General features: G+C 48.5%; 4 protein-coding genes across 4 annotated transcripts; all 4 read right to left on the bottom strand.

Moving 5' to 3' along the window:
* Window positions 1–468: 468 nt before the first annotated feature.
* On the bottom strand, window positions 469–1,581 carry K441DRAFT_14074 (uncharacterized protein). Its single transcript, XM_067640124.1, has one exon. The coding sequence runs from the start codon at window positions 1,465–1,467 to the stop codon at window positions 559–561; it is 909 nt and encodes a 302-aa protein (XP_067510693.1). The 5' UTR covers window positions 1,468–1,581; the 3' UTR covers window positions 469–558.
* Window positions 1,582–2,580: 999 nt separating this feature from the next.
* Window positions 2,581–3,185, bottom strand: K441DRAFT_600463 (UPF0057-domain-containing protein; the record flags this gene model as incomplete). The annotated part of the gene is made up of 2 exons (XM_067645196.1): window positions 2,898–3,185; window positions 2,581–2,779 (listed from the first exon to the last, which is right to left on the bottom strand). Exons 1-2 carry the CDS (start codon window positions 2,912–2,914, stop codon window positions 2,581–2,583), a joined length of 216 nt encoding a protein of 71 aa, XP_067510692.1. The 5' UTR covers window positions 2,915–3,185.
* Window positions 3,186–3,630: 445 nt separating this feature from the next.
* K441DRAFT_650840 (uncharacterized protein) lies at window positions 3,631–4,519 on the bottom strand. The gene is made up of 2 exons (XM_067647100.1): window positions 4,378–4,519; window positions 3,631–4,318 (listed from the first exon to the last, which is right to left on the bottom strand). Exons 1-2 carry the CDS (start codon window positions 4,483–4,485, stop codon window positions 3,887–3,889), a joined length of 540 nt encoding a protein of 179 aa, XP_067510691.1. The 5' UTR covers window positions 4,486–4,519; the 3' UTR covers window positions 3,631–3,886.
* Window positions 4,520–5,154: 635 nt separating this feature from the next.
* On the bottom strand, window positions 5,155–6,673 carry K441DRAFT_672734 (Indoleamine 2,3-dioxygenase; the record flags this gene model as incomplete). Its single annotated transcript, XM_067650582.1, has 2 exons — window positions 5,155–6,330; window positions 6,383–6,673. 2 exons carry the CDS (start codon window positions 6,671–6,673, stop codon window positions 5,155–5,157), a joined length of 1,467 nt encoding a protein of 488 aa, XP_067510690.1.
* Between the last annotated feature and the right edge of the window lie 1,612 nt (window positions 6,674–8,285).

The following is an 8,285-nucleotide window of genomic DNA, read 5'->3' as shown; positions in this document are numbered from 1 at the left end:
GAGTCGGTGAGCGAGTCAAGGGCTAGGCAACTGAAACAAGGTGGTACGCTAGTGAGACAAGGTAGTGTTTTGGCAGGGTACCGTAGTCGGTTACAGCTCATCTAGAATGACCATGTCATGGCAGCGACTACATGGTCATCCCTGGAAGAAGCTGCCAGAACAGCTAGAGGAATGTATCAATCACCACATTTAGGTTCGTCCATTCCCGACCGGCAAGGGCAACATCCGTAAGATCCTTAAGCTATGTCTGCCACTTACTGACATAGAAAAGTTGCACAGCCATCCCTCATGGCAATAAGATACGGCTATGACACCACAAACTACACGACCTACCCTTATGCCTTCTCTAATGCCTTTACGAGCACCTCAAGTGCGTAGATTCTACCTTTCGGTGTTTCTTCGTCCTATATCTAGATCCCATTGTGGAGGCAGCTGGTAAAAGAGGGCAGCTGAGAACAGCCATGTACATGGCTGCTACCCAAATATCAAGCTCAGGCGATAAGATAATGAGGTGACTTTGTAATCATGACCTAGCCATATAGACGACTCTCCAGCACCTCATCCTTCTCCAGCATCAGTTCCCTCCTCAATGAAGGCTCTAAACTCCCTAACTTCCTTAATCCAGACATATCTAACACAAATCTCTTGGATCTCGAAGTAGATATCCTCGGGCGGGAGCAAGGCCTTGCGGACAAGATTACGGATAAATAGTAGTAGAAGCTTTACAGCACGTATCTGCGCTTCCCGGCCATGAGCTGGTGCTGTTCCAGTCTGGTAATCATCGTCCACGGTTTCATTCCCTTCCCTACCATCAATAGCGAAGGGAGAGTAAACGGAGAAATTATCATGTGGAAGACCCATTCGCTCAACAAGACGAAGGCTGTGCTGAATATAGTCTCTGATTACGGGAATGGGGTCGATCGAGAGCCCCTCCAGTGTGCGAGTCTGAAGTAGCTCGGTAAGTAAGTCAAGTGAAGGAAGGTCAAGCGGAAGGTGGGTTAAGGTTGATGTAGCTGCCGCCGGTGATGACTCCAGATGCGAAAGGAGAGCTTGATTGGGGTTTTGACGTTCCTTGTGTGGTCCAGAACTTGACGGCAGTGCAGTTTCGCGCGCTGGGGATTTCTCGTAGATACCCTCGTCCTCAAGGATGATTATAAATGTTGAGAGGTCAAAATTCGCAGTTGACCAGCTCTGAAGAGATTGATACAGTGACCTCGGCGACTTAGTGGACAACTGGGGTATATTGTGAGAACTTAAGATCGCTTTGACAAATTCGATCCTGGCGCGATAAGTTTGACGCCATTCAGTATTTCTCTCTCCTGAGTAGCCTTTGTTTTCTTGACCAGGCGCCTCAGCTAGCATCCTCTCCCACCTCTGAACCACCTCAACCCAATGTGAAAGGAAAGGATTGTGTCTGAGGGGTGTAGCTTCGTTGAGCTTGTATAGCTGATATTCGCAGTTGAGCATTGCAGCTAAATAAGGCAAGGAAGAGTTTAGGGTAGCTACAAGTAGAGAAATCAAATCGTCAGCTAACACCTTCCCTAACGATTCTTGAGATTCGATTAAGAATGAATAAAGCACCTTGTTCCTCTAGCTCATCTAGCTTCCTCTTTAACTTCAAGGAGTCGTGAAAAAGGGTCTCAAATTCGGATTTCTCGGGGTGGAGTCGCGCCTGCGCATTGCGGGCGCTTTCGAAGATTGCTCCAGTTTCTTGTAATGAACGATTGTAGTCGCTGAACACAGCTACGAACTCTTCCGCCAGCGTCGCCGAAACGTCCATTTTATTCTGGGAGAGATTATGGAGCTTTGGTTGAGCCGAGAATGTGGAAGAGAAGGCATATGGGCGAGAATGAGTTGCGAGTATGTCAGTGGGAGGGGGGTTAAGAGTAGTGTGACTCCAGCTTCACGATGTTGCCAAGCGGAAGCGGAAACCTCCGCGCAGAATTTAACAAGAAGTTACCTATAGACCTTCACATTCATATAAATGCTTTCAATTTCTACTAGAAAAGAATAGCTACAGTTTGCCAAGGGAAACTAGGCGCTTTTAATCATGAACCTATTTATGATTTACTACATCGTTTTCCTCCGTCTTACCTAACCAATCTAAAATATCTATCTTACCATACTTTTAATATTTTCCGACGGCTTTTAGCTTTAAAGAGTTGAGCACAATTACATGCGTTGGTTGGTAGAGCTGCAACCGACAATGGATATGGATTATGGCGTGACTGCGCGTAGTGCACAATCGAGCTCATGAACTAAATTACAAAACCACCATGTGGTAATTCCGAATGCCCATCATTGACCGATCATAATGTGCAATGAAATGCCAAAAGACGCCCCCATAGTGGGTCAGAAAGTTTTCCAAGCTCTATTACGTGTTAAGGGAAGCGCAAGCTTTGCCAAGCACTAAAGTCCGGATGCGCCGGATATGCAGTTGGTTCGCATGACCACATCAACACGCGAAGAAGACGTAGAATGTGACCTGATTGGAAAACTCATGATTATAGAAGAAAATCCATTTCGTGGAGAACACTGCTGGGTATCATAGAGACGTTGGTGCGCAAGCGGATTAAAACTTTAGAATGATGTACCTAAAAAAAGGTCAGCAATGAATGACAGAATTGGGAATGAATCAACATACAGCGCATGAATGATACCAGGGATGTAACCAAGAATCGTCAACAAGATGTTGATGAGGAAATCGGCATTGCAGCCACGCTCCAGGAAGACACCAAGAGGTGGTAGGATGATGGCGAAGATGATCTTGATGATGTCGCTGTGGAGAAGTCAATATCAAAATCTAGCAATGATAAAAGGGGGCTGTAAAGAGCGGATAGAGATCATTCATGCTATGCAAAGCGCAAAGCCCTCATTAGGATTGCTAAGGAGCTTACCTTCCAGTGAAAGGCATTGTGTCAGGTTGTTTACTGCGTGCTGTTCAAAGCTTTTGCGGTTTGGTTTTAATAGGTATGTAGGACGAATTTCTCGAGGCTTTGCTAGGAGTGCGACAAACGTGTGAGTAGGATGACAATTGAGTGGGCGAGAGTGGTATTTATGGAGTAAAGCTGTTTGTTCATCTGACTAGATTAGTCAATGACGTAGTCCTTGGCGAAAGCTGGCATGGCAGGTTGGCCCAAGCTTTGTGCGGGTGACAGCGTATTTAGTGATCAAGGCACCGCGCTTCAGAACAGGTTGTTTGCGACAAATCATCATAACTAACGCCAGGTGCAAGCTTCCCACGTTAAATCAAGGCCAATTCAAGGGGTGCTCCAAAGTTCTCATGGAATCAACCCTGTCATTGAGATCATGGGAGCAATCTATCTAATTGAGGTACAGACATACTCCCGGAAGTGCCCTGTATTGTCGATTGTCGAGTCTCGATTTCCTAGGGGCTTCGCACTCTCCAAGCATTTAATGACGCCACACTGTGGCACAGCAGTACGCTGTGACGTTTCCCCCGCCACAATGATCGGCGGGCCTCACACACACAGCACTTTAGAGATAATTTCCGATCCCCAGGTTTATGCCATTTGTTATCGGCTCGCCTCTTTGAACGTACCAAAGGGCCATCCAAAATTCTTTCAAGGTGGCAGCAATCAAATCAGTTACTCGTAGACTTTCTCTCGCCCGCACGGCAGTTACCTAAACCCAAGATGATTTAAGTGCTTCATTAATTTCATAGATGCTTTTAGCTCCGCAAGGCAGTGCAATGTATAGCGCAGTGAATGGATTATCAATTCGGAACTATGTCTCTCTATAATCCATGAAACAGGGACTAGAGGAGAAGTAAAAGATGGTCTTTAATAGACTCCTTAGGGATATCAATTTGCCGCGAACCTAACACCATAGGAAGAAAGCCACCCGCATCCGCTATTTCTACCATCTATGCCGAAGGACCCTGCTTCTGCAAATCAACCTCTACACCTCTCTGTCTTGTTTTCCCCTCATCATGTTGTAGTCTCCTGCGCTCCTCCTCGCTTCTGTCACCTGTGAGGCCGGCTAAAGCGCCACCAACAGTTCCGCCAACCCTATCTTTCACGCCCTGGCCCAAGTCCGACAGCTGGCCCTGGGTCTCTTGGTTCTTGCCCTCGCGATTTTGCTGGATGCCCTCCTGCTTCAGTCCCTGGGCACCAATAAGGTTGCCGATGGATTCTTTGGCAGCGCCAACGGTCTGGTTCCATGACCCTTGAGTGCGGTCCGGGGAGTCTTGGGCAATGGCACCAGTTGAGGAAAGTGTAAAGGGGCCAGCTTTAGCGGCAGTGTGGGAGAGGCCATTCTCAGCTTCAGCAGTCGCTTTCTTCTGATCGGCTTGCTGCTACGCAATGTTAGACACAGCCTAATATTTCTTTGTAGGTTCGAGGATTTGTAACGCACCTTGTCAGCTGGGTTGCCAGTAAGTGATCCAATCGCGGACTGTACTGTGCTGCTAGCCGAGTCCACGTAGGACTGGAGGGTAGAAGTGTTGTCCTTGTTTGAAGACATGACGATTGATTTAGTAATGGATGATGGCTCGAAGTTTCTGATGAATTAATCTAGATGATATTGAGGGTGTTTAATTATGCTTGATGATATTTAAGTGGCAACGGAGTAGCTGGGCTCTTTATATTTGGCTATTGCGATGTATTCATTGTTTTCTTCATGTGAGCTATGACATCATAGACACCCTCAAACATCGTCACTTTTCTCGCCCTGTGCGGAGAGATTATGCGGCGCCTGCAGCCACCCGAGAACCTTCTGGCCAAATGGAGAATGAGAGTTTCCAGGTAGGGAGCTCTGAAATCTCGGTCCCACTTAATGACGTTAGGGACCCTGACCGTCTTCAGCTGTGCTTTTAAACCATGATGTCATCGAAGGCGCCTTTTGTCTCAGCTCAGGGATTCTTTTGCAACCTAATGCGTAATCTTGATCAAGGAAAGAAGCAAGCCACAAAAGCCGCTCAACAACATTTTCTTGACCACGAGAGATATTTTCACACGCGAGCCTCCATGCAATAATCCCACGCTCTCATACAAACCCTTTTCATGAACATATCGAGACCTGCGTGCAAGTCATGCCACCATGCACTAACGCCATTTGAGCACCCAGAACGAAAGGTGTCTCACACAAGTGATGAATGCAACCAGCCATGCAGAGCAAATATTAACAGAACGCCTACCAATGACAGATGCCGCCTTCACTATCATCAACCGACCATGTCCCCGCTAGGCCCACAATCTCCATCTCCCCGCTGGCGTGCTCGCCCATCTTCGTGAGCCTTGCTACACTACTAGCCGGGTCCGCAGGCCCGTTGTTGAGCAGCCGCCTAGCCCATGCATCAATGGCTGGCTCGCCAGTTTCATCTCGGGCTTGCTTCAAGAACGGGATGAGCGCCGTCCCACCTGTGCCGCGTAGTTTCCTTCCACCATTATCTCCTCTGCGTATATTCGTTGCAATGTTGAGTCTCTGCGATGCAGCTTGTCTTGGACTTATTGAACGAGAGTGAGACCGGGATTCACGTGACTTCAGAATGATATAGCGGGAAACCATTTGTATGTGCTTGTCGCGAAAGGCACGTAGCATCGCGAGACAGGCGTCAAAAGCAGTACACAAAGCCCGGTTCGACCGATGGGAAGCAACGTAATCACGGATATTTGCTACGCTTGCCACATGCTCGAGGAAACGGCGATGGGGCCCAGGCATATATGTTCGCATGTCCTTTATGAAATTATGTGAGGGTGATGGGACGGCTCCCTTAGGATCCGAGCTATCGGAACGCTTTTCGCCTGTTGGACGGTGCTCAACGCCGAGGACAAGGTCGAAGAATTGAATGATAGAACTTTGTGCGTTGCTACCACCGCTATACTGCACGTAAGGTAGCCGGCCGGAGCCGTTGTCGAAAATTACGCCATTGGGGAGACCAGCATCTCCCATATTCTTACTGCCAGCGAGGAATGGTCGTATGCGGTGGTAGAAAACGTGTGGATCACAACTTTCATACATTCTCTGCAAGAGACTTCCGAGCTCATCGAGCCGCTCTGCAAATGACTGTAAGCATTCCGTTACGACTCTACTATCATTGTGCCTCGCCGCAGCTATGGCATCCATCATCATAGGTATTATCGGACCCGCGCGAGCTTCAATGGCCAAGGAGACCAGATAGAACCAGGACTCATCAAGGGAGCCGGTAAATGTGGAGAGCGTGGAGAGGTTCTCCAAACTATCAGTTGGTTCAAGAGGAAATAGTGGCTTCCAGTTCCATAAAACCAGGCCGGCGTAAGTTGCTACGGGAGGAAGCTCGAGATGATGGCAGGCATCGAGGAATGGGGTCGATATTGGGGGAGGAACCCGCTACAAAAACTATTAGCTTTGCCAATTCGCACGATAGCTGTGGAGCGCATACGTCAGCCGGTGAGTCCCCACCCCAGATGTAGGCATGAGCCATGAAAGCTAGGACAACATATGCTCTCCGCCACTCGGCCTCGGTAACCAGAAAGTCAGTTGACAACACCGGGAGACGATCTACAACCCCACGCAGCCTTTTACTGAGTACTAGGCCTTGCAGATTCCTTATGATTGTTTCCCATGGGCCGTAGTACGGATCGGGTAGAAGATCGAGAGGAATTTCGGCCGGAAGGAAACCATGCAGAGGGGATATATCGTAGTCGCTAAGTCTAGGGAGCTGAGGGATCATGACGCGAGCACTAGTGCAGTGAAAGTTGCACAGGCGGTGCTGAGTGCTTTGTGGTTGAAGACAGTAGTGAATTAGCAGACGAGGCGAGTTTGTTTAAGTATCGCGTGCTGAGTCGCGTGATAGTTTAATTTGCGGCGAAAGGAGCAAAGAATGGCTGGCGAGTTGGCTGCGGAAGGTTAAAAGGCAAGATGAAAGGCTATTGCTGTTAAGCAAAGGGATGAGAGGGCCAATTCTTGTGTTATTAGAGAGTGACGGGCGAAAGGAAATATAAGTTCGGTAGGATAAGGTAACGCAGGTAAGTGGTTTGCGCGTGAGGTGGGGCGAAAGTACTAAGTAGGAACCTAGAGAAGCCAGGCACTAGCGGCGGCGCAAAACGGAAAGCGCACGACGCAGAATTAGATGCAGCTTGGGAAGGCCGTTGAGGAGCAGAAGAAAGGATGGAAGCTTGGATGACAGCGCACAAGGTGGACATTCACACGGAAGCAAAGGAAAAGAAAAGAAAGGGCCTGCTTTGGAATCAGAAAAAACATGTCCGCGGCCGTCATGGAAGCGAAAAATGGTAATGTGACTACTGTCCGCCAAACTCCGGGATCGGTTGGCAGAATCCATTAGTGGTCCTGTAGGCAAAGCACGAGAAGCTATGGACAGAATGAATAACTGCCTCCCCCCACATGCAGTCCAGCGACAAAGAGCGGCAGCCAGGAGCAAGGGAGCCTTGGGCCGACATGAATGACGCCAAGAGTCAGAAAAAGTCTTCTGGAAGACTACTGCCACCTTGGACCGCCGCGGGCGACTTGGCCGCCTCTCAATGCGGTGCATGATAAATGGGGGAGGGAAGAAAAGACATTGGAACAACTGAAGGATGAAGTGAAGTCTCGCCACTACGCAGATCGCCTTAGCGCCATGTACAATAGCCTCACCATGTCGTGCAAACTTAGCACTCCCACTGTAGAGCAGGGAGCACTTCTGGGCGCGACCTCCCTTTAGTTGTAGCCGTGCAACATAAGCTTCTAGAGATATTCGGAGCGGCGTGTACTAAGATAATTGTGGGAATTGGCCGACTTCTAACATGAGCACGAGGCCAATTCGCTTACTGGTTGCGAGCAGTAGTTAACCGGAGTTAACTTCGGCAGAGCACGAATAGGCTTAGGCTTTTTTTAAGAGCCTTCACACTGAAAGAAGGTTGCTGCATCCAATCCATAACTCTTACCCATAACGTTGTTTTCATAGCCCTATTTACTTCAACCCTAAACGCCAGGTTTTTAAGTCTTCATCAATAATCACATACTCTGAAACCCCTGAAGGCCTATCTTGATTACTTATATAGCCTTCATGCAAAGCACGGAACGAATAGACCTGAGGCGCGACTTACCCAGTCATTGCCACGCAACGCTTGGAATAGGTGTTCCGAGGGTTTCCTAAAGGCCTATGAAGGCCCCCATTGGTGGTGATGAATATCTAATACACTAGTTATTCACCCGAATATTCCTCGAATAATCTTTGCGAAGTCTGGAGTGTGCCGAGGCACACGGGAATGCTTCCCCACAACACCACACCCCATAGCAGCTCTCCTACATTACAAGTAGCACGCCATTCACAGTCTCACCATGAT

The sequence above is a fragment of the Cenococcum geophilum genome (genome assembly GCF_001692895.1).
Source record: "Cenococcum geophilum 1.58 unplaced genomic scaffold K441scaffold_1, whole genome shotgun sequence".
In the NCBI taxonomy this organism is placed as follows: Eukaryota; Fungi; Ascomycota; class Dothideomycetes; order Gloniales; family Gloniaceae; genus Cenococcum; species Cenococcum geophilum.
The sequence above is the reverse complement of the archived record's forward strand: the minus strand, read 5'-3'. Positions and strand labels throughout refer to the sequence as shown.

Excerpts from the sequence above, each read along its gene's own strand:
- K441DRAFT_650840 (XM_067647100.1), bottom strand. The coding sequence starts at position 4,485 with ATGTCTTCAAACAAGGACAACACTTCTACCCTCCAGTCCTACGTGGAC. Across the intron at positions 4,319-4,377 it reads CTGGCAACCCAGCTGACAAG|CAGCAAGCCGATCAGAAGAA; the intron begins GTGCGTTACAAA and ends AACATTGCGTAG.
- K441DRAFT_14074 (XM_067640124.1), bottom strand. The coding sequence starts at position 1,467 with ATGCTCAACTGCGAATATCAGCTATACAAGCTCAACGAAGCTACACCC.